The following is a 25,739-nucleotide window of genomic DNA, read 5'->3' on the forward strand; positions in this document are numbered from 1 at the left end:
TCCCTCATTCTCTTCCCCCCCTTCTTCCCTCATTCTCTTCTCCCTCCCCTTCCTCCCTCATTCTCTTCTCCCTCCCCTTCCTCCCTCATTCTCTTCCCCCCCTTCTTCCCCCATTCTCTTCTCCCTCCCCTTCTTCCCTCATTCTCTTCTCCTTCCCCTTCCTCCCTCATTCTCTTCTCCCTCCCCTTCCTCCCTCATTCTCTCCCCCCCTTCTTCCCTCATTCTCTTCTTCCTCTCCTTCCTCCCTCATTCTCTTCCCCCCTCCCCTTCCTCCCTCATTCTCTTCCCCCCTCCCCTTCCTCCCTCATTCTCTTCCCGCCTCCCCTTCCACCCTCATTCTCTTCTCCCTCCCCTTCTTCCCTCATTCTCTCCCCCCCCTTCTTCCCTCATTCTCTTCTCCCTCCCCTTCTTCCCTCATTCTCTTCTCCCTCCTCTTCCTCCCTCATTCTCTTCTCCCTCCCCTTCCTCCCTCATTCTCTTCCCTCATTCTCTTCTCCCTCCCCTTCTTCCCTCATTCTCTTCCCCCCCCCCTTCTTCCCCCATTCTCTTCTCCCTCCCCTTCTTCCCTCATTCTCTTCTCCCTCCCCTTCCTCCCTCATTCTCTTCTCCCTCCCCTTCCTCCCTCATTCTCTCCCCCCCTTCTTCCCTCATTCTCTTCTCCCTCCCCTTCCTCCCTCATTCTCTTCCCCCCTCCCCTTCCTCCCTCATTCTCTTCCCCCCTCCCCTTCCTCCCTCATTCTCTTCCCACCCCCCCTTCCACCCTCATTCTCTTCCCCCTCCCTTTCTCCCTCATTGTTTCCCCCTCTCCCCTTCCTCCCTCATTCTCTTCCCCCTACCTTTCTCCCTCATTGTTTCCCCCTCTCCCCTTTCTCCCTCATTCTCTTCCCCCCTCCCTTTCTCCTTTATTCTCCCTGACATTCTCTCCCCCCTCTCTTTCTCCCTCATTCTTTCCCCCTCCCCCTCCCCTTCCTCCTCTTCCCCCCTCCCCCCTCATTCTCTTCCCCCCTCCCTTTGTCCTTTATTCTCCCTGACATTCTCTCCCCCTCTCTTGTAATTGTAATTTTCTCTACCCCTTATACACACACAGGACAGCCACAGAAAACACACACACTCTCCCCTCTCTCTGGTCCTTGCTGTTTCCTCCTCAGCTTGGCCCAGACACCTTACACCTCCTCCTGAATAGCTGCATTACCTAGCAGCAGATGATGGAAACTGCCCAGCCCCGTAACAATTGCCCTACTCTCACCATGCTCTGCAAGATCGTGGAAATCTTCCGCCCCCTAAAATGATGCCGCCCTAGGCAGCCGCCTAGTGGTTACACCGGCCCTTGTTTCCATAGGCTTAGCCAATTGAAAACCCCTACAAAAGCCATAAAGATTATGGTGCTTCTTACCATTAAGAGATTTGGGCTTAACTTTTAAATTATGAGACCAACAAGAAGAATGGTGAATGTGTTACATGGGTAGGCACTTTTTAAACAGTATACTAGTTAGCTGATGTTTGTTTTTCAAAATATTTATGAGTGATCTGTGCTTTCAACTAATGTTGGTTCTATGTAAATATGTGATCACAGGGTAATCTCATCAGTGTACAAAAAAATTGTTTTTTTTTAATTTTATTTAACTGATTTCTGCTCAACTATGTGACTGCTAATTGAGACCAGAACTTTCAGTATGTTTCAAAACAAAACAAAAAATAAGACATTAGTTGACTATATTTGCTTTTGAAATTGTAGTGAATCAGAAATAACAATAACACATGTTCATTTTAATGGTAATTCACATGGCAGTAAAATAATCAGGCTTAATCTGCGAATAATGAGGAGCATGATTATCTTGGAAATATTGAGTTCATAGAGATTGTGGGAACATAAGCCATTTTACAGCTACATTTGTAAAGGAATCTTTGCAGGATTCGCAAAGTGGGTCTATGTACACAAGACATTAACATAGCAATATAATTTAACTTCTTAAAGTATTATACAGTAGGTGATGTAGAAAAAAGATTCAGGAAAAAAAAGAAGTCTCAGATCCATGAAGAATTATCATGACTTTGCATGTCTAGCATCTATTTTGGAATGACAAAACAAGGGTGATCCCTTATATAATAGTACAAATAACTAACCCACGCTTGCACCCTCTCCCTGATGCTAGGACACATTTGAACATTTCTGTGAATCACGTTCCAAGGAATTGCATCTAGACACATTAGCATTAGTACAGATACCGTGCAGTAGAGTACAAGTGTGATGATCTTCCAAATGGAGTCAAATACATTTATTTTGTAAGGTCACAAACCAGTGTCTCTTTAATTTGGTTTCTCTGACATTTCTATATTCTGTCTCCCAGGTCTTTTATCATTTGGAGTGAAGGAATCTGCTTGGGTCAACAAGGTGTTCACAGCGGTCAATGTTCTGGTCCTCTTGTTTGTGATGATAGCCGGATTTGTGAAAGGAGATGTTCAAAACTGGAAGATAACGGAATCCTTTCTCCGAAACATCTCCGCTCCATCAGAGTAATATACACATTTATTTTCTTAAGTTTTTTTTTTTTACTTGTATCAGCCTGTAACAAAGAACCTAACCGGAACTGTGCCGACTCCCAGAAACCACATGCTGGAAGTGGTTTAGAGGTTTGGGACCTTTAGCCGCGACTGATTGGCTGTGACCAATGCACCGCCGGCGGTACGCCGCCACTAAAACTCCCCACTGGGCAGGTTGCCACTGTACAATTTGCCGCACTTCAGCCGCCTTGCACTCCTAGTCCCGCGACCACCCCGGTGCTCCTTGTCTCGCGACCACCCCGGCACTCCTAGTCCCGCGACCACCCCGGCGCTCCTTGTCTCGCGACCACCCCGGTGCTCCTAGTCCCGCGACCACCCCGGTGCTCCTTGTCCCGCGGCCATCTCGGTGCTCCTTGTCCCACGACCACCCCGGCACTCCTTGTCCCGTAACCACCCCGGCGCTCCTAGTCCCGTGACCACCTTGGCGCTCCTAGACCCGTGACCACCCCAGCACTCCTAATCCTGTGTCCACCCTGGCGCTCCTAGTCCCTTGATCACCCCCTGGCACTCCTTATCCTGCGACCACCCCGGCATTCCTAGTCCCGTGTCCACCCGAGTCCTTGTCCCGTATCCACCCTAGTGCTCCTAGTCCCGTGACCACCCGGCATTCCTTGTCCTGCAACCACCCCGGCGCTCCTAGTCCCGTGTCCACCCTGGGGCTCCTTGTCCCGTGTCCACCCTTGCGCTCCTTGTCCCGTGTCCATCCTGGCACTCCTAGTCCTGTGACCAGCCCGGCGCTCCTTGTCCCCTGACCACCCTGGCGCTTCTAGTCCTGTGACCACCCTGGCGCTCCTTGTCCCGCGACCACCCCGGCGCTCCTTGTCCCGTGCCCACCCCGGCGCTCCTTGTCCCGTGACCACCCTGGTGCTCCTTGTCCCGCGACCACCCCGGCGCTCCTTGTCCCGTGACCACCGCGGTGCTCCTTGTCCCGCGACCATCCCGGCGCTCCTTGTCCCGTGACGACCCCGGCGCTCCTAGTCCCATGACCACCCTGGCGCTCCTAGTCCCGTGACCACCCTGGCGCTCCTAGTCCCGTGACCACCCCAGCACTCCTAGTCCCTTGACCACCCCCTGGCACTCCTTATCCTGTGACAACCCCGGCATTCCTTGTCCCGTATCCACCCTGGTGCTCCTAGTCCGTGACCATCCGGCACTCCTTGTCCTGCAACCACCCCGGCGCTCCTAGTCCCGTGTCCACCCTGGGGCTCCTTGTCCCGTGTCCACCCTTGCGCTCCTTGTCCAGTGTCCATCCTGGCACTCCTAGTCCCGTGATCACCCTGGTGCTCCTAGTCCCATGATCACCCCGGCACTCCTTGTCCCCTGACCACCCTGGCGCTTCTAGTCCTGTGACCACCCTGGCGCTCCTAGTCCCGTGACCACCCCGGCACTCCTAGTCCCATGACCACCCCGGCGCTCCTTGTCCCCTGACCACCCTGGCGCTTCTAGTCCTGTGACCACACTGGCGCTCCTAGTCCTGGGACCACCCTGGTGCTCCTTGTCCCGTGATGTCTCCGGCACTCCATGTCCAGACTAAGAGCAGCGAGCGTTCGCGGGACTAGGAGCACCAGGCGACCGCAGTGCGACCAATTGTATAGCAATGACCTGTCCGGCAGTGAGTTGTAGTGGCGGTGGACCTTTAATATGTGGTCAATCGGCAACATTCTGTGCTGGGAGACATCCCCTCATTTTCTATAGATCTTAAGTACCGACATGTAAGGGTGTGCCACTTACACCGTGGCAGCGAGGAAGTTGCATGTGGTTATTTGTGTCCCAACTATGGAAACCCTGGGACAGCAATTGGTTTAATTTTATTTTATTATTTTCATTTGCTGCCCAGTGATATTATACTTGTAGTTGGTAAGTAAGAGGGGTAACAAAAACCATCTGGACAGAAAGTGGTTTCTCGGTTGTACTGTTTGAAAGATTGTAGCTTAAATTCTTTTACTGATACAAACAAAGTAGCCTGCAAGCATTGAAGCGGTTAGTTATAGAGATGATGGGAAATACCTCAATAGACTATATTCTTAAAACACCTATTTTTTTTTTCCCCACCCTCAGGAATCATTTAATGTTTGATAATGTCACAAGTTTATACGGTGCTGGAGGTTTTATGCCATATGGATTTACAGGGATGCTGGCTGGTGCTGCAACTTGCTTCTATGCCTTTGTAGGATTTGATTGCATTGCCACAACCGGTAAGAACTAGTATGGATATACCACCTTTAAATAGCAGAGTGAAGACTTGATAGGCCTATTGAATGAAGGAGACAAAAATACCAGCACAGCTTCACACAGAGAGCAAGCCAGAAAATAAGTCTTCGAAAATGAGTTACAAAATCAGGCATGAGAAATAAATAAAGGAAAAAACAATCCATTTGTCATGTACTAGTTTAAGTTGAATGATAAAGATTTGTATGTTTTTCTGCTATTTTTTTTATTTTCCTAGGCCTTTTTACATCCATTTTGTCGTTTATCCCATGTTATAAATTAAGCCAGATTTAGGTTTGGGTTCCTGCTTGACCTGTAAATAACAGGGTCTTTTTGGACAGGTAATAGGTACAACCTTATTACAAGTACAAACCTCCCCCCCCCCCACCCCCCCAAAAAGTGTCCAACTACAAGTTGCCTTTGCTTTTCCATTTAACAAATATTTATTGGAAAATATCACGTCATTTGCAGTTGTGGAGAAAAGCTGTAAAGTTATATCTTGAGGGACTTCAAGTGGCCGCCTTTTTGAATGTTTAAGAACTGGTTTATGGCAAAACAATAATCACTGCACCTTTGTGGTTATAGTTTTTTTACATCTGTCCCTGCAGGCGAAGAAGTTCGAAATCCACAAAAAGCGATACCCATTGGAATTGTCACCTCGCTGCTTGTGTGTTTTATGGCCTACTTTGGGGTTTCGGCAGCTTTGACCCTGATGATGCCCTACTACCTATTAGATGAGAAAAGTCCTCTTCCTGTAGCATTTGAGTACGTTGGTTGGGGCCCTGCAAAATACGTGGTAGCTGTTGGATCTCTTTGCGCTCTTTCAACCAGGTAAAGATATGAAATGTACAACGATACCTTAAAAACTAATTTTAAACTAAATGGGCATCAAATGCACTGCTCTCAATTGAGATTCAAGTTTTTTTTGAGATTTGAGAGACTGGGGGTTATTCATTAAACTACTTTAGTGCCTATCTGCATACTATTGTGTGGAAACTTCAATGGGATCACAACTATTGCATTTTAATGAATAACCCCCACTATCCAAAACAAAGAATTTTTGTGTTTCGTTCATTTATTTTAATACCGTTTGACTTCATCTATGTACATCAGTTAGCAGAGTTAGAAATGTGCATAAGCAACGCTTGATAAATAATTGTCTTGCTTTTAATATAGACCTTAATATACAGAGAAAATCCAATCTAATTGTTTTCTATGTTGAGTTTTTAACATGGTGATGGTGCATTGGTATTGGTTTCACTATAAATCTGCTTTGTCTACTCCTCTTTTATAACTTGTCTAAAAACCTTATTCTTTTGCCATTAATGTTGTAACAATTAGACTGTGGTGGTGGAACTGAATTGAGAAGCTTTTTTTGTTCTGCTAGCCTTTGTTAACCTTCACCTGGGCAACATGTCCCTCACAAGCTAGGACTTTTTGCACCCACTGTCCACCACTTGCTTTTATTGCATTTGAAGGGATGCTTTTTATGTCTTTTAATATAAGCTTTTGCTTCAAGAACGTAAGAGCAAAGATTCAATTTACTATTCTCTTTTGTCTCAATTTATTAGAGCTGCTTTGAACCTTAAAACGACCACAACTTCATGAAATTGCTCATAGGGCTAGATTCACTGAAGGTCGAAATAGCTGCGTTAAACTTCGACATTATTAAGAAGTATGATTGTGGCAATTGTCTTTTTAAATGAACACCATACTGTATTCGGTAAAATTAATTATTCATAAATGTGTAATAAACTTAATCTCATTTGCATTCACAAAAAAGGTGTTAACTGTACGTGACAGAACCCTAGTGATACAAAGAGGCGATAATTCAGAAAATAGTGTTAATCTGTCCTAGCGATACAATCGTGGAAGGGTGGAAGATATCGCTCTTTTGTACGTAGTGCTATGTCTTATGGATTTTTTTTACAAAACCCTTTGGCAGAAAATGATTTAACCCCTATAATGCCTGAGGCTAGCAATGCATTGCAAAGGAATGGCTGCAGGCACCAAAAAAATAAAATAGTGATATCCAACATAAACCCCCTATAAATAAAGCACAAAAAGCATAACATCCCTACATCCCTATGTGCAAATATTAACCTATTAGTATCCCAAGTGGCCAGCAAGTCATGGACTGGCCACTTTGTCTACTGAGAGGTAATATTAGAATATGTTCATACTTTGTTAATATGATGTATTTGGATCACCTATTTTATGTATGCTACTCATCTCTCCCAATGTACACCGTGACTATTATATACATAGTCAATATAGCCCTAATGCCAGCTTGGGGTAGATGCTAAAATGTACCAATATTTTGTGGTGGTAGCCGTGGCAGATATCGGTATTTAGTGAATAAGTAGTTTGGCATTAATAACTTATTTGCATATGCCACATAATATAAATATAATAATGTATGTATATATATATATAGATATATATATCTATATCTATATATATATATATATGTATGTATATATATATATATATATGTAGATATATATATATATCACTGTGGTTTTAAAAAAGTCAGTTTTGCGGCTTTAACGCTGGCAATATGGCTTTATTAAATAGGTCAATAAATAAAAGTGCCATTAGATATCACAAAACACATTCAGTTTATCCACCTTTATTGAATCTGGTCTAATTGAGTTTATTTACTGTATTAGGATGAGTTCACAGTTTTACTTCCATTTGAAATTTATAGTTCAGTCTCACATTGTGATTTAAGTAGACTGTTTGACCCTCAAACATATGCTATAAAACTTCCTAGAACCATAGCAAAATTCTAACACCCCGCGCTGCGGGATTGAAAAAGAATCTTCCATGAAACTATCACATTCATTGCGTTTGCATAACCGTTGTATTATTTACATTTCCGCTCCTTACAAATGTGTGAACATGTGAAACCGTTGTGTACTATACACTAGATCATGTTGTGCTGTATCTCCACAACCAAGAGCTGCATTAATGTTAAAAATACCCAACATATTTCCTGGTCCTCACTTTATGGTAGTGGGCACCGTTGGGTAAGCTCGGCACCTTTTGCTATGGTAGGACAGAAAAATCTTCAGGTAACCCATAAAGGGGCCCTCCCACTACCTGCAGATTAGTTTTTCTGTCTTACCATGCTGAGAGTAAGCTTGTTATTTTATTAACTTCGAACTCGCCGGACTTCAGCTTTGTGCAGATTGTTTTAAGGTGGAGTTGGCAGCCACTAATACCCCTTGAAACCCCTATGTCACGACCGTGTTGGCAGCAAATTCTGAGGGGCCTCCTCGCCACCCAGGAAGTCCTGCGGGTGCGTTCTTTAGCTCAGCAGGCAGACATTTGGGCCTGCGGCTACGGCTCAACTCTGATCACCGCATGATGGTTGGCGACCATGTCAGAGGTGCACGTGTACACACTCATTTCCCATATTTTGTTGTGATAGTAGCTTCATGCACGCCATGGTGACATCATTACATAAGAGTATCAGTGTGTAACGCGGACCAGATGCAGAAAACAACAAGGAAGCAGCACACAGCCTAAACGCGTAGGAGAGACTTTATACCTCCTTTTCGACCCCGACTCCCTATGGCTGTGCGCTGCTTCCTTTTCTGCATCTGGATCTTGCTACCAGCGGCTGTCACGCCTCAATAGAAACTCAAGAAGTGGGTGAGTAATCAGAAGAATCCAAGAAGGAAATTGTGAGTACTATGTCTTATTGAAGCTTTGCCCCAAGACATTCCCAATGAGGCTCAGAGGGGTGTGTATTACCATTCAATCACTGGCCTACAGGGGATACTGTCTTATTTTCTAAGAATATACTTAAGACTCCTCACTTTGAAGATTGTGTGACAGTTTCACCCACCTCTCTATGGAGTTTTCTGTTTATTGCTACTGAAGATTTTATTAATCCGGATCCGGTACTTGAGCACTCGGTTACCACATATTTTGTGGAACCAATTGCGTAACGGCGAACCAGAAGTGCTGCAGGGAAGTTTAAAAAGCAGTCTGTGTATTCACTTAGCTCTCCCCAGAGAACTGCTGCATCCTGTTTTTAGTGTTATTGCATGGGTATGATCCAATAGTGCCCACTGCCATATGAAGGAAGGGCCAGGAAAAAGGAAACATTATTCTCAGTTTCCAATTCACGCAACTGTGTCGTGTATTAGTTATCTGTATTGTAGATATTTTAGCTTGGGGAAAACCTACTGTATGCATATCTGCAGGTAGTGGGAGGGGCGGCAGCGGGGCATCCACAATTTAAAGGTGAAGCCCTGTCCTGCTGTCCATTTTCTTCGGGATTACTGTGGGTAACCCTAGGGTTAATTTTGGGCACCAGGGTTTTGCCCATGTAATTACAAACGTGTGTGTAAGTAAAAGCAGTGATCCTGCTTAATTCAGGTGGTTCTGGACACAAAGGGGTTAATACTGAAACCGATACAATCCCAGTGAGTGTAGCTCTTTTTCTTATTAGGCATTGAATGCCTGGGGAGAGGGAGAGCCTATATGGTATATAACTGTATGGTTTTGGTGTGTTTTGTGGGCTTTTACACAATGTTTACACTGTACCCATTGTGGGGAACCTGGGGGAAGTTGACCATCGGCTGAGAGCAGCCACAGAACAAAGCCAGAGCTTTATTCTGCCCTGGCAGCATGGCGCTGAACAGTGGGGGGCCTGGGGCCCTGAACCGACTACATGGGCATGGAACGGGCCTCGCAGGCCCTCTTCCAATTGGCCGGTTTGAATGTACTGCCTCTGCTGATGTCACACCCCCTTACCCGATTGGTCTGTTTCAGCCATCTACCTCACTCCTGATTCGAGAAGGGTTTAAAGGGATGCACCATATTGCTTAAGTCTGCCTTCCTCCACGAATTTGAATTGAAGCGGCAAAACTAGTTTTATCAAGCTGCTCAGAGATTCTGTGAGTTCAGCTACTGATCAAGCAAAGACCCGATGGAGGGATCTGAGGTGCTCGGCAGATCTACAAGCTTGGGAACCACCCCCAGAAGATAGGAAGAAGTTTGGGGTGAGTCATTGGAGAGAGACCCCAGAGAAGTAACCCAGCGCAGGATGCTTGCAGTCTGTGTGGGCAGGCCCTGCTGTAGTGCACCTCTACACCTGGACCCAGTACCAGCCACTTAGGGTTTCGGTTGCCCCACGGACTTCATCCTCTGCCTGTTGGAAATAGCAGTCTGGAGATCCAAGCTTTGGCGTCCTCCAGAGGTATGTTTTGGGACATCTAGCCCCCCACCACATCATCCAGTGTTCCCCACCACACAGGGCTATGTAGTAGGGAGGCTACTAGCCACTTCTCCCTTTGTGTCCCTGTGAGAGGCCCACTTTGTCTGGGGCGTCCACAGTCGGAAGGTGGTCCCTATTGCACCAGCCAAGTAGCCAGGAGGCTACCAACTGGATTGGGCTAGGTAGTTTGGAGGCTTCTAGCCCCTTTTTCCTGTGTTGTTCCCTAGACCTCTTGAAAGTTACCAGAGGACTGGGTGTACTTCGTGGACTGTTTTTAGGCTCAACCTGAGACGTTCACAAGGACTAAAAAAGCCCAGGATCGCTTAGCTTAGGCGGCATCCTGGAGGACAGTGATTCAGCTATTTTCTGGAGTATTTGCTTGTTCCTATTTTCTGTACCTCCTCCTTGGTGCTGGATCTATGTGTTGCTGAAACTTATTCCTTAATAAACCCGTAGTTTATTAGCTTCTAAGTCTGGCTAGTTTGACCTATGTCTTGGGGAAGCCTTAGAGCTGTACAAGGATTGAGCCTACCCTTCAGACTCTGGTGGCAGCGGCTACCTAACATTCTGGGCACAGATCAGGACCTCTGAGGCAACCCCTGATGTGACCTGTGCCGGCCCGAGACAGTACGGTGCCCAGGGCAGGCTAAAAATGTGTCGTCCCTCCAGCGTTGTGGCATCAAATGATGCCACAACATCACGTAGTGACGCATTGCCATGACTACGGGATGCCACATGACGTCATGGAAATGCCTCACAATGTGACGTCTGGACACTGAAATGTCCGAGTCCTGCACAGCCTCGTCAATGTCTATGGACCTTTAAAGATTGTGCGTCAAAGTGCCAGGAACGGGACCCAGTGCAGCGGCAGCAACAAAGGACTTTGACCTAGATGAGGCGCACGGCCACACGGGACATTGATGGAGCGGCGGTGCAGGACAGGTCCTGAACGCCCTGTCCTGTGCTGCTGCTCAATAAATGTCCTGCGTGACCCAGCGCCCTCGTTAATGTCCCATGCTGAGTCCCGCGTGAGCGCGCCACTCTGACACGCCATCTTTAAATGTCCTTCGACATTGACGAGGCTGCTGGGGTCGGAGCACACGGTGCCCATTTTCTGTTGGTGCCCCGGGCAAGTGCCCAGCCAGTGCACCCCTTAGGCCTCGGGCATTGTGCCTCGGGCCGCGCTGATCAGCCCTCCTGCTCTGCCTCGCCTGCTCAAAATGGTGCTTTTTTCTGTCCTGGCAGGCGAGGCAGTGAGTGCGCTCTGGGGGCGGGGCGGAGCAGAGGCGTGTCAGGAGGTGGGGCGGGAGGCGGGGCTATTCCCTCGCGCCCATTGGATGTGAGTGGTCACGTGACCGCTCCTCCGCTTCCCCGAGCGGCAAATTTTAAACTTGCCTGTCTCTGCAAATTTTCTGAGCCTCCGCACGCATCCGGACGCATGCGGAAGCGGCTGCTAAAGCCGCGCTGATGATAGATGCAGGGGGTAAGTGCATCTGCTCAGCGCGGCTCAGCAATGCTCATCCCACTATGTCCAAGGCCTAAATCTGGTACTGGAAGTGACGGTGCCCTTAGATGTTTACCTGCAGAAGATTTTCTTTCCCAGCTCAGTAAAAGGAGCGGAGCTTGCCCAATGTTACCCACTGCCATTAATAGATACCAGGAAAATAAAATTATGGCTAGCTACAGTAAGAATAAATCTATACCCTTTTTTTTCCAGAATTGTTTTCCTACTATCTCAGAACCACACAATTACATTTTTGTACGCGTATCTCCAATATTAAATTTGTCAAAGAAGCCCACATTAAAAAAAATATTATAATTTAGCAATTCTGGATAATATTTGACTACACCTTGTAAATAATTATTTGCCACACATTAATAATTCGTAAAATATTGACCCTGTATATTTGTATTCTAAAAGATTGTGCAGCTATCAGAAATACAAATCACATCAGATTCTAGTAAATATCTTCACTGTGATTATGCTTCAGCTGTCAATATGACAGTAACTGGAGAAAAGACAGTCCAGTTCCCCTTCTCTGGACTGCAGGTTTTTTCCACCAGGTTTGCTGCTGCACCGGGCTTATTCACACATTTACGTGAATGCTGTTTCTGTATGATCCGTAGTTAGCACAGATTTGTGAATAAGCCCCTGTACGTCTTATGCAAGATACTAATTGGTGGCAATGTGCAGAACATTATCTTGCAGCTTCATCTGCAGAACTTAAACGCAGTTAATAATCGGAGTGAATGTAAATGCAATTATGTACATAAACTTATGGGCATTTGCTTTACATTTATACAAATGGGGACCTTTTGCAGCTCTCCTGTTTCTTCTCCACATACTAGGCTACTATCCCTCCGCCATGTTTTTTCTCCTTTGTAATCTCCAGATTAATTTGCAATGGTGACGTGCTGTTACTGTAATTACCAAGTAATTTCTCTCTCTCTCCTCTGACCCAATCTTGCATGACCGGTGTTTGCCTCGTTGCATGTGTTTGCTTTTTATTCAGTCTTCTCGGATCCATTTTCCCAATGCCGCGTGTAATCTATGCTATGGCGGAGGATGGGTTGCTTTTCAAATGTCTAGCTCAGATCAGTCCCAGGACGAAGACGCCAGTAATTGCCACCCTCTCATCCGGTGCAGTGGCAGGTGAGATTACTACCATGGCAACTTTGTAAGAAAGGGGGGTGAAAAAAAATAAAGAACATGTTTAAGTAGAATTGTGTAAACTAACGTTGCAATCAAATATGCTGTGTTTTTTTTGTTTTGTTTTTATACATGTATATATGTTTTCATCTTTTCAAACTTTTCAGTACCAGACTGCCCGAGAAACTGACACAGGCTGAAACATTTCATTTCTTGAAACTTCTGTAAAAACCATTATTTTTTTCTTTTCTGTTATCATTGCGCTATTATTAACCCCTTTTGCCTCGGAGAGTCACCTTTGTGGGGCATTACCAGCTAACATCCCCGTACAACGTTTAGTCCTGGTTTATAGCCAGGAGTTTGATTGATAGGACAAGGGTGCTCAACTCCAGTCCTCAAGCTGCCCCAACAAGTCAGGTTTTCAGGATATCCCTGCTTCAGCAGAGGTGGCTCAATCCGAGGCTCAATGCAAGATTGAGCCTCTGATTGAGCCGCCTGTGCTGAAGCTGGGATAGCCTGAAAACCTTAACTGTTGGGAAGGGGCTTGAGGACTGGAGTTGGGTACCCCTGTGATAGGAGATGCTCCCACTTACGTTAAACTGTATTTTGGACTCGTCTTTAATTCATGGCTAATGGAGTTAATAATTTAAGCATTACTGTACCTCCTAAAACCTTCTTACTTTGAGCTCGCTAACAGTAAACCCTTGTAGTACTTGGGCGCTAAAGGCAACTTTTCACTTGAACATCCATCATTCTTCTGTTCTAGCCTGCTGGGCTCTATGTTCCCTCTTCCCCGAATTCTGTTTGCCATGGCACGAGACGGCTTACTGTTTAGATTTCTGTCCAACGTGAGTAAACGGCAGTCCCCAGTTGCTGCCACGTTGACTGCTGGGGTGATTTCTGGTAAGCTGTGAGAAAAATAAATAAGTAAAAGGATTTCTTGGGAATGGCACGTGGACATTTGCATGTACAATGGGTCCTGCTGGGTAGCTTCTTCTGCATGTAAGTGGGGGTAACGGCTGTCCTAATTTAAGAGTTTACAATAATCTGGATTGCAAGCGTACAATGATGGTGATGGTGATTAGGGGTTGATTGGTGGTAATCAGAGTACCAAGACTTCTGAATTATTTATGAACGATTGGCTTTTGTTGCTCATATATTGCAATTGTGGCTTCCAAACAAATGACTATGGCAGATATCTTTTAGATCTAAATATTTTGGGGGAAAAGGTAAACCCATTTATTTTCCACCTGAATGGCAAGGCTGGAGATTCAGGTGTCAAGGGCTATAGTGCTAGTAGTATTTCCATTTAGTGGATAGATTTTAAGGTGGAATACCTCCTAATAAATAAATTGTTTCAAATATCCAACTTTTCTCTTCGTATAGCTGGTGGCAGCTGTCTTGGATTTGTATGGAAAGATATTGAGAATCATTTCTAGTCCCTCTGACTTTTGAATGTCCTAAACGAGCCCAAAGCTGTGCATTTCCAGTTTCTTTACCGTAGGACATATTTGTGTGATTCCAAGAGGAGTTGGAGTCAGAGGGATTAATATTGAACCTCAATAAACTAAAACTTGTCATAAAAGATATTAAAAACAAAAACGGCAGTCACTTGAGGCCCAAATTTTAAACATATGAGGTCCAAGTATCAAACTCTACTAGTTGAAAATCGGGGATAAAATTGGGATCTTTTGATTAATCTGGACCAGTTTATTTTAGGGTGGGGGGTTGCATTCAATTTGCCAGTTTTGCCACCAGGAGCCTTATCCATATAGACCTATTAAAGGCTTTATGTGATTCTCTGAAAAACAATTCTAACACTTTTAAACAATCCATAATATCTATCTATATATATATATATATATATATAAATATATATATATTTATATATATATATATATATACACATACACATACACTGTACAGGAGCACACAAGATTTTGTATTTTTTTTAATGGAAAAAGTATGCTATTTTCTGCTTGGTTTGGGCTACTATGCTTTATGTGAGAGAATAAAAACAGTGAGCAATATTTTGAAGTGATGGGTTCCTGTTTGATTGTAGAGAGAGGATGCTACTGTATATAGTTACACATGGGGATATGGGATCTAATTTAGTTTAATATAATTGTACAGCTGCAAGCTCTGCCTCATTAGTATATGTGTTCTAAACCAGGGGTGGGCACCTCTTGGCCTCAATGGCCCCAACTGGTTAGGTTTTCAGGATATCCCTGCTTCAGCACAGAGCCACTGATTCAGCACAGGTTGCTCAAGCAGGGATATCCTGAAAACCTAGGCGGTTGGCGGCCCTTGAGTACAAGAGTTGCCCACCCCTGTTCTAAACACAATACTGTACGTCTCTTTCCACTAAATAAACTGCCTCGAAGTGAAGCTGCAATTGCAATAACAGAAGATACACTGGATTCTTTCTATACTCGTTTTCTGAGAGTCAAGAAATACAGTATAAGATTTTATGTAAAAGGATGTTTTTTCTTGAAGTAAAACTGACCTCACAGAATTAGAACCTCGTGGGTTCGTATCCTACAGATGTTGATTCACTCCAAAAAACGCATTAGATTTGTGAATCTCAGATGAAATGTCATTGGATAATTTGATGCCATTTGAGTGAGTAATTACAGTGACAAGGATATTCTCACAAGGAGAAAATGAGCAGATAGGTGTATATATTAGGGATAGCTTTTTATATTTATGTACTGTATTGGCAAGACATTCCCCTGTAGAAAATACTGAAAAAGGAGTATAATGTTTTATAGCTGAAGATATCCCTAAAACTATTATTGAGAGTGTCCTGTGTATCTTATTTAGTGAAGCAAGCATTTTATTCTAAATGGTTTGGATAAACAGTTTTTTGTTTTGTTTACAAAATAGTGTATTTAACATTTTGCATGCCATTGCTAATACATCGTTCAAGTACAATTCACAGTGCAGTTCAGCACCATGTGCATGAATACAGAACAGTGGGCCTGCACAATGTAAATTACAATATGTTATGAACTCTCCATATGTAATGCTGAAAAATATAAAGGCGCATTCTGTTTGTTATTGGATTCTCCCACCCAGTGAAAATGCAATAATGAATTCTCCAGATCGAAGGATTAGGTAAATTATCTCCTGGTCATGTAAGGCTGCATATTATTCTCAGTCACATTGTATTACAAGACCTTGTGATTTGTATTTGAGCTCTAGATACCTACAAATGTCTCTGGTCTCCACAGTTTAATCCAATTTTAAAGTGTAATGCTCTTAGTCCGTATTCATCTAAATCAGACAGGCTTTATCTACATGCAGCATATTTGTGTCCCATTCCATGTGGGCAACAAATCGACCCTGTGGTCCTTGATTCTTTGTCGTCATTGATTAACTTTGTCGTTAATTACCAAGCATTGCACTAATCGGGTTATACTGTATGTATCGATGCGGGAAAAGGTGCGTTTTGACACACTACACCTTTTGGGGGGGAATTACAGTACAAGAAACAATTTGTTAGGACCCAAAAAGTTATGCCACCTTAAACTTGGATTTATTGACACAGATTGAAACTATTTGACACATCTCCATGTAATCTGCGTGCCATGTACATACAGTATAAGCAAGGGCCTGGATACATTGACATTAAGGTCAAAATTATGCTCTTTGTGCACATTTGCTGCTCCAAAATTGCCTTCTTAGATATATCCCACTGACTTGCATGTTAAATATTTAGTATTACCACATTAATGGGGTTGGGGAGAAAAAAAAAGTGTTGCATTCAAGGGTTACCAAAAACAGTGGACACCAGAGCATAGTAGTTGATGGAGGCACTTTGCTATGTGCCTGTTACCATTGTAGCCTTTAATCTGTAGAAACAAATAATATTTGAATCTTAAAATATTTCAAAAGTGTAATATTTGCACATGTACACCTTTCCGTAAGCAAATGTATCGTTTCACTGGCTGGAGAAATATGTCTCCGATTGTAATATGGATGCCATGCAGGATTATAATTATTTCTTCTTTTTTTTTTTTTTTTTTTTAGCTATAATGGCATTTCTTTTTGATCTAAAGGCCCTTGTGGATATGATGTCCATTGGCACTCTTCTCGCATACTCCCTCGTAGCCGCCTGTGTTCTCATCCTCAGGTATATACAATCCTCAAGAAAAGGTTCCAAATACTGTAATTGTATCTGATATTCTTAGTCCTAAGGAGGGATGCTGTACATGGCTTAATTTCATAATTGTATGTATTTAAATAGATTGTCAGATATCCATAGACTAATAATAGTATATATGCTTATATTTGCCGTTTTATTGATATGGTTTCATTTCTCCAGGGTAAAAAGAAGAAAAAAATAGGATAAAATAAGAGTGTTATACCCATAGAGTTGCATATTTTTCATGTGAATTCCTAAAATGTGTTGCCTCGCTCATTAGGTTCAAAAACTATTATTGAAAAAAATAGTCAAGAAAAATGGTATTTAGAATAAAGTCCGTATAGCGGGTAACATTTTGTAGACAATACTAATAATTTTCCCTTAATAGAGCTGTACATATAATTTTTGAAGCACAAGTCACTGCCCCAAATAGTTTGCTTCTAATGTTGGACCCCGAGGACCAGGGAAATAACGACATATCTACTAATAAAAACATAGTTCAAATGTTATTGTGTGTCAACATTTTAGTGCTAAACAGTAATACAAACCTTTATAACATGTTTATTCATGAAGGTTTCGTACCATAGTTCATCGTTTGAAATTGATGCATTTTGTGATTTTGAATACCCCATTAATATAATTTAAAATAAAACAATGGGGTATGTATTATTTATTCAGTAACTAGTGTTAGTACATATACATTATTAGCGTAATACTTACAATAGCCATACTGGGAAAATAGTAAGTTTTGTGATCCAATATAATCTAACATCCATGCCCTGTGAATTAATAATTTTGGTTGATACATACTGTAGCAACGTAATTGTTCGCTAACGAGATACACTTTTTTTTTGTTGCACATACCATTAAAATCTGTCTTATTCCAGTTGCGACCCAAAATATTTGACTTAAACTATTTTTTACACACAGAGAGCACATTGAGAAACATAAGGTTAGTACGCAGGCGCACACACAAACGGAATTAAATGTGAGATTTCCGTGCACCGTTTTTACGCCATAAATGCCATTTGTGATGCTTCGTGTTTAGGCCCCAGTGACCTCTCTGGGTCACAGGAAGGGCGGGCTCTTGGACTTTAACCAAGTTGACAAACTTCAAAGACACTTACATTGCCAATGAGAGACTTCAAGGGCCTATTGTTTCTAATGTTTATTTTATAGTTGAAGATATGTTTATTAGCTATTGAATGTTAATTCCACGGAGTATATGCTTTTGTCAGGTGCTTTTTCAGGGATTATATATTAATGAGGCAAGATTTATTTATTTATAAAATATTTTACCAGGAAGTAATACATTGAGAGTGACCTCTCGTTTTCATGTATGTCCAGGGCACAGAGATAGCTCCAGTGATTTCAGAGTCATTTCTGAGATTATTACCATAATGGCCATGTTTAAAAGGACACCTCTAGTTTTCTTTTACAGAGGTATTTATCAGCATTTGAAAAGAGCTGGAGTATTTGCCAGTGAATCATATGACAAGGAGAAAACCTGACAAGTTGTGGCAATATCCAATAGAACAGGGGTGATAGAGTTCAGTCCTCACGCCCCCTCACCTACCCCCAACAGGTCAGGTTTTCAGGATATCCCTTCAGCACAGGTGGCTCAATCTGTTCCTGCTTCTTCACAGGTAGCTCAATCAGAGGCTCAGTCTTCGATTGAGTCACCTGTGCTGAAGCTGGGATATCCTGAAAACCTGACCTGTTGGGCGGGGGGTGGCTTGAAGACTGGAGTTGAGCACCCCTGCAATAATAATATTCTTCGAACAATCTCTGCCTAACTGGGCCATTTAATTTTCTATACTAGTCACATTTTTACTGTGAATGTTTTTCTTTTTTAGTGAAATATTCATGTACACTATGGTGATTAAAATATATACAGTATATATCTCATCACTACAAGTTAGAAATACTATACCATCCTTCCCTTGGCTTGCTATGGACTGTCGTGGACGTGTACTTGTCTATTTTAAATACTTGTCATAACTTTCCAAATGATTATGTTGATATTCCGTGTTTTGGAAGTGCAAGATATCCTCCATGTTGCCCAAGTGTATGTACCATTATTTTCTTATTTGCCTGTCACTGCATCTAACATTTCCATGAAGAACTAAAGAGATATATCCAAGCACAACATGAGTAATCCTTATGTCTTCTTGTAACCTGCTAGTCAGACAACCCCCCATGTGACAAGTAAACACACCAGCTACTTGACCTGCATGAAGTTAAATATAGATTTCCTATAGCTGGTATCATGTAGGAGTTTGTATTTGCATTTACAATAATGGACACCACACTCAAATTTCAACTTTCAAATACCTCTCTATATATAGAGCATCAGGTCCGAGGCAGATATTCAACTTATCTCTTTACAATGAATGAGTTTGCATTTGGAAACCGGCTTCATTTAGTTTGGGAGCTTGTCATCTTCCCGCAACTACAGCCGTGCAGAAGCATTGGAGGTCAAACAATGCTGACCCCTATGACCAGTGCTTGACAAATCCCCCAAAAATCTACTCGCCGAACCAAAAAATCTACTCGCCACCAAGTCCCGCCCCCAACCCCGCCCATAGGCCCGCCCACAACACCCTTTAAAAAAACAAAACATAAATTTAATAAATTCCTAGTAAGAACAACATTCGTTTTTGACATATTTATTTATTGTATTACATTATCCTATAATTAGTCCTTGTTACGTGTGTGTGTATGTGTGTGTGTGTGTGTGTGTGTGTGTGTGTGTGTGTGTGTGTGTGTGTGTGTGTGTGTGTGTGTGTGTGTGTGTGTGTGTGTGTGTGTGTGTGTGTGTGTGTGTGTGTGTGTGTGTGTGTATGTGTGTGTGTGTCGGATCTAGAACAAAAACCCAGATGTGAATGACTAGTTTCCTGAACCCCTTAACCAGTGTCAGGATGCCCCGCTTCACCATTTCTAAAGCAGCAATCCCGCCTGGGATCTTACCTGATCCGCAGTCCCTCAATATCCAGGTACCCGCATTCCAGCAATGTTATACATTGGAGGGGAGGCGTTCCTTACTTGTCTTCTGGGTTAGGGGGGGATTCCGATGTCTTCCGAGTGAAGCTCGAGAGTTAGATTTGGAAGAAAGCAGTATAGGTTATTTCGGTCTATTATAGGGCAGTTAAGTTATATAGGGTAAATAAGAGATCCAGATCCAGAGTGTGAGACAGAGAGTGAGAGAGTGTGGGTGTGAGGCAGAGTGAGAGAGTGTGGGTGAGAAACACAGAGAGACATAAAGAGAGGGTGTGAGAGAGACATAGAGAGAGGGTGTGAGAGAGACATAGAGAGAGGGTGTGAGAGAGACATAGAGAGAGGGTGTGAGAGAGACATAGAGAGAGGGTGTGAGAGAGACGTAGAGAGAGGGTGTGAGAGAGACGTAGAGAAAGGGTGTGAGAGAGACATAGAGAGAGGGTGTGAGAGAGACATAGAGAGAGGGTGTGAGAGAGACATAGAGAGAGGGTGTGAGAGAGACACAGAGAGAGAGAGGATGTGAGAGAGACAGAGAGAGAGGGTGTGAGAGACAGAGAGAGGGTTTGAGAGAGACAGAGAGAGAGGGTGCGAGAGAGACAGAGAGAGGGTGCGAGAGAGACAGAGAGAGGGCTCGAGAGAGACAGAGAGAGGGTGAGAGAGACAGAGAGGGTGTGAGAGACACAGAGAGAGGGTGAGAGACACAGAGAGAGGGTGAGAGACACAGAGAGAGGGTGAGACAAAGAGAGAGGGTGAGACAGAGAGAGAGGGTGAGACAGAGAGAGAGGGTGAGACAGAGAGAGAGGGTGAGACAGAGAGAGAGGGTGAGACAGAGAGAGAGGGTAAGACAGAGAGAGAGGGTGAGACAGAGAGAGAGGGTGAGACAAAGAGAGAGGGTGAGACAGAGACACAGAGAGAGAGGGTGAGACAGAGAGACAGAGAGAGAGGGTGAGACAGAGAGACAGAGAGAGAGGGTGAGACAGAGAGACAGAGAGAGAGGGTGAGACAGAGAGACAGAGAGAGAGAGAGAGAGAGAGACAGAGAGAGAGAGAGAGAGACAGACAGAGAGGGTGAGAGAGAGAGGGTGAGACAGAGCGAGAGAGGGTGAGACAGAGTGAGAGAGGGTGAGACAGAGCGAGAGAGGGTGAGACAGAGCGAGAGAGGGTGAGACAGAGCGAGAGAGGGTGAGACAGAGCGAGAGAGGGTGAGACAGAGCGAGAGGGTGAGACAGAGCGAGAGGGTGAGACAGAGCGAGAGGGTGAGACAGAGCGAGAGGGTGAGACAGAGCGAGAGGGTGAGACAGAGCGAGAGGGATGAGAGAGAGGGATGAGAGAGAGGGATGAGATAGAGGGATGAGAGAGAGAGAGAGGGTGAGAGAGGGAGAGAGAAAGACAGAGACAGAGAGAGGGTGAGAGAGAGACAGAGAGAGGGCGAGAGAGATGGACAGAGAGAGGGTGAGAGACAGAGAGGGCGATTGGGTGGGGGGTTGGGGTGACTTGGTGGGGTGACTGACTGGGTGATGGGTGGTGGGGTGACGGGGTGGTGGGGTGGCTGGGTGACTGGGTGGCTGGGTGACTGGGTGGTGGGGTGACTGGGTGGTGTGTTGGGGTGACTGGGTAGTGGGGTGACTGGGTAGTGGGGTGACTGGGTAGTGGGATGGCTGGGTAGTGGGGTGGCTGGGTAGTGGGGTGGCTGGGTAGTGGGTTGGCTGGGTAGTGGGGTGACTGGGTGGCAGGGTGACTGGGTGGTGGGGTGACTGGGTGGCGGGGTGACTGGGTGGCGGGGTGACTGGGTGGCAGGGTGACTGGGTGGTGGGGTGACTGGGTGGTGGGGTGACTGGGTGGTGGGGTGATTGGGTGACGTGACAGGGTGATGGGGTGATGTGACTGGGTGGTGGGGTGACTGGGTGGTGGGGTGGGGTGACTGGGTGGTGGGGTGACTGGGTGGTGGAGTGGGGTGACTGGGTGGTGGAGTGGGGTGACTGGGTGGTGGGGTGGGGTGGGGTGACTGGGTGGTGTATGTCTGATTGGGGCAGTACCTCTCTCTCATACATACATGCACACAAACACACACCCTCTCTCCCATATACACACATACACCCTCTCTCCAATATACACACATACACCCTCTCTTCCATATACACACATACACCCTCTCTCCCATATACACACATACACCCTCTCTCCATATACACACATACACCCTCTCTCCCTCATACTCCCTCTCTCCCATATACTCCCTCCCTCCCATATACTCCCTCTCTCCCATATACTCCCTCCCTCCTATATACTCCCTCCCTCCCATATACTCCCTCTCTCCCATATACTCCCTCTCTCTCTCTCCCATATACTCCCTCTCCCTCTCTCCCATATACTCCCTCTCCCTCTCTCCCATATACTCCCTCTCCCTCTCTCCCATATACTCCCTCTCCCCCTCTCCCATATACTCCCTCTCCCTCATATACTCCCTCTCCCATATACTCCCTCTCCCTCATATACTCCCTCTCCCCCTCTCCCATATACTCCCTCTCCCTCATATACTCCCTCTCCCCCTCTCCCATATACTCCCTCTCCCTCATATACTCCCTCTCCCCCTCTCCCATATACTCCCTCTCCCCCTCTCCAATATACTCTCTCCCTCTCTCTGTCTCTCTCTCTCCCCTCTCCCATATACCCTCTCTCCCTCTCTCCCTCTCTCCCTCTCTCCCTCTCTCCCTCTCTCTCCCTCTCCCTCATATACTCTCTCTCCCTCTCCCCCATATACTCTCTCCCCCATATACTCTCCCTCCCATATACTCTCCCTCCCATATACTCTCCCTCTCTCCCATATACTCTCTCCCTCTCTCCCATATACACACACACACACACACACACACACACACACACGAAGCTAGGAAAAGTCAACAAGCAAGCCAAAACCACCAGGCGCCAGCCGCGACGACACGCACCATTACTGCACCATTCCCCCCCCCCCCGCGCCAAGCTCCCGCAACGTGTGGGCAACCGAGAGAGCGCCGGGAACCAGAGGGGGAAGGACCAGCCCCTGCTACCACCTGGGAGCGAACACCCCCGCGCCAATCTCGCGGCAACCAAGGGAGCGCCGGAAACCAGAGGGGAAGGAACACACCCCGACCCGGGCGAGCAGCTGAAGGAGCGCCGGGGACCAGAGGGGGAAGGAACACTCCCCGCCCCGGGCGAGCAGCTGAAGGAGCACCAGGGACCAGAAGGGGAAGGAACACACCCCGACCCGGGCGAGCAGCTGAAGGAGCGCCGGGGACCAGAGGGGAAAGGAACACTCCCCGCCCCGGGCGAGCAGCTGCGCCGGGGCCCAGAGGGGGAAGGACCGCCCCCCACTACCACCCAAGAGGGAACACTCCCGCGCTAATCTCCCAGCAACCAAGGGAGCGCCGGGGACAAGAGGGGGAAGGAACACCCCCCCCTCGACCCGTACACCCCCCCCCCTCGACCCGTACACCCCCCCCAACCCGTACACCCCCGCTACCACCTACACACACTCAGCATGACACTCACACACACCCAGCATGACACACACCCAGCATAGCACAAAAACACGCACACACACCCAGCATAGCACAAAAACACGCACACACACCCAGCATAGCACAAAAACACACACACACACACTCAGCATCCGTCGGACACAAGTGGGGGGTGGGTGGGGGGGGAATGGCAATGCATGCGGGCAGGGAGAGTACTTACTTCCTCAATCAGCCCTGTAAAGGAAGGCGGACGTCACTGCTCCTTCTCATATAGAGCAACCATTCCCCCCAACCCCCCCCCCCCCCCCCGCAAAAAAAACTATTGGCAGCGGGCCAACTCGCGTCAGGCCAATCAAATAAGGGGATTAAAAAAAAAAAATTCTCGGCGTGAGCATGGGAAAATTGAAAGAGAACCGCATGTGTTGTAGGGGCGGCCATTACGGATCGCCACCGAGCCAAATCCGATCGCTCCTGGCGAGCGGGCGACCGAATTTGTCGAGCACTGCCTATGACCATCATTATCTAATTAGCAGACCAAACCTATAAAAGTCCTGAAAACAGAGGACATCAACTAAACATCATCATTACACTAACAGGGGGCTTTCAGTACTACTTATTGGTGCGTGCCTTGAGGCAGTCATTTGCTATTTCTACTACATTTAATAGGTATGGTATACAATCAATTGGATGGTCGGCAAACGTTCGCTGGGAACTTGAAGCTGGGATTATCAAAACAAGCACCTGAGGTGCTGCATAGTCATATGTTCCGTCTGCTCCGTTCTACAATTTTGGCATGTCTCTTCCCCTTAGTGCATGCCAGTTTTACACACATTCTTAATTGCCCAACATAACGGCCGTCTACAGCAGGAGAGGCATAGGAAGCACAATTGGCATACTAAATAGTGTCTAGATGTATGTGTGCCCAGTGTTCATGTGCCATGTGCCTTGATTTAGAAAACGTTATCTAATTGGGCAAAGGAAGGTTGATATGACTAACCATTTTATGCAAACGTGGCCCACACCTAGATAAGATATTGGCAAGTAATTGAGATGAGGGATCATGATAATTATCACTTTATTCTGCATCATATGTATGTGCATTTGTTAGTTTTTCTTCAAGACTTTGTTGCCACCATTGCATTTATTTCAATAATGACCTTTGTGGATCAGTGGCCGGTCCCTGACGTTGACTCACTTGGAAAATATAATAATAGCAATCTTTATTTCTAAACATTGCACAGCATGTGTGATTAGACCTTCTTCGAGTGGGATAATTCTGTTGTAATAGTTTTGTCAGGCTTCATTTCACAGCACATGATTCTGATATTTTCATATTAATAATGACAGTGATATATACAATACCTTAATTGTTATAATTTGGACAGGAATCAACAGTGTCAGTGGGTGTTTTTCTGGCTTCATCTACCATCTTGCTAAATGTCACCAAATTTGTGTTTAAATTGGAGTTACATCGATAGAGTTGCTTGAAGTGAATTTATATAAGCTATTTACACGGCTTTGAGACACAACAATGCATTTTATATGCGGTTTCCCTGCAAACACTAATGAATTGCGACAGTTATTCACTAATGTAATTAATGTCCCATCTGGCACATTTAAGCCAATGTTGTTCTAATTTGAATAGTTTAGTCTAAAGCGCGTTGTATTTATTTGCGGACAGGTACCAACCTGGTTTAGGTTATGAACAGGCCAAATGCTCTCAAGAGAAAGAAATGCTGTCGGCATCCGAAAGAGAGTCAATGATGAACGAGTCACAGATTATTATCCTGCAAGAACAAGGTTTCAGTTTTCACACTCTTCTACATCCACCCAGCCACCCAACGGAACAGTCTGCGTCTGTCGTTAGCTTTGCGGTTAGTCTACTGGGTAAGATCGGTTTCCTTTCATGACAGTTGCACTTACATTTTAACGGAGGGTTTACTTATGCTTTTTTGTTTAGTATCAATATTATCTTGAGTGCTACATCATCTCTCACCATAAAAATAAAGAGGGGTAAAATCTAAGGCAAAAAGCTGTTTTGGTTCTTAAACTTGTCCACCTTCATTTGTCAGATATGTACAGAACAAATGGGACATTTACACCTATCCTGAATTTGTTTTTAAAGGGTCACACAACCAAAAATGAAACTCATTGCACTAAGAATGATTCCATATAAAAAAAAACTCTAGATATCCGTACAAAATATAATGTCCTTCTCCATGATAACATCACCTTCTTGTTTAAACGCTTCAAAATAGAACAAACCAGAGTTCGTAATCTTGAACTCTGTAGGTAAACATTTGTCCTTCTCAATTAACCAGACCTCTTATTCCTTGATATCGCTAATCGCCCTGTTGCAAGTGGAGCAAAATCAATAAATAATACCTTGATCTATTTAGATTTAATTAAGATCTGCCATGTGCAATAACAGTGGCAGAAAATGGAA

At 45.0% G+C, this 25,739-nt stretch overlaps 1 protein-coding gene and 1 long non-coding RNA gene across 4 annotated transcripts in view; one reads left to right on the forward strand and one right to left on the reverse strand.

The window, feature by feature from the left end:
- Nucleotides 1-25,739, forward strand: part of SLC7A2 (solute carrier family 7 member 2) — a 101,948-nt gene that overhangs the window by 68,063 nt on the left and 8,146 nt on the right. For 2 of the 3 annotated variants that reach the window (XM_075610050.1, XM_075610043.1), the window contains exons 4-9: nt 2,349-2,514; nt 4,621-4,757; nt 5,379-5,601; nt 12,517-12,656; nt 16,686-16,788; nt 24,975-25,180. In XM_075610050.1, the coding sequence (XP_075466165.1) occupies nt 2,349-2,514; nt 4,621-4,757; nt 5,379-5,601; nt 12,517-12,656; nt 16,686-16,788; nt 24,975-25,180 (975 nt within the window). Of the gene's footprint in view, nt 1-2,348; nt 2,515-4,620; nt 4,758-5,378; nt 5,602-12,516; nt 12,657-13,419; nt 13,557-16,685; nt 16,789-24,974; nt 25,181-25,739 lie in introns of all 3 variants that reach the window. The other variant, XM_075610055.1, reaches the window with a different exon arrangement.
- On the reverse strand, nt 11,372-25,301 carry LOC142500075 (uncharacterized). The gene is made up of 3 exons (XR_012802796.1): nt 24,983-25,301; nt 13,334-13,561; nt 11,372-12,677 (listed from the first exon to the last, which is right to left on the reverse strand). It is a non-coding gene; the product is annotated as an uncharacterized LOC142500075 (long non-coding RNA).

This window comes from Ascaphus truei, chromosome 1 (genome assembly GCF_040206685.1).
Source record: "Ascaphus truei isolate aAscTru1 chromosome 1, aAscTru1.hap1, whole genome shotgun sequence".
Taxonomy (NCBI): domain Eukaryota; kingdom Metazoa; phylum Chordata; class Amphibia; order Anura; family Ascaphidae; genus Ascaphus; species Ascaphus truei.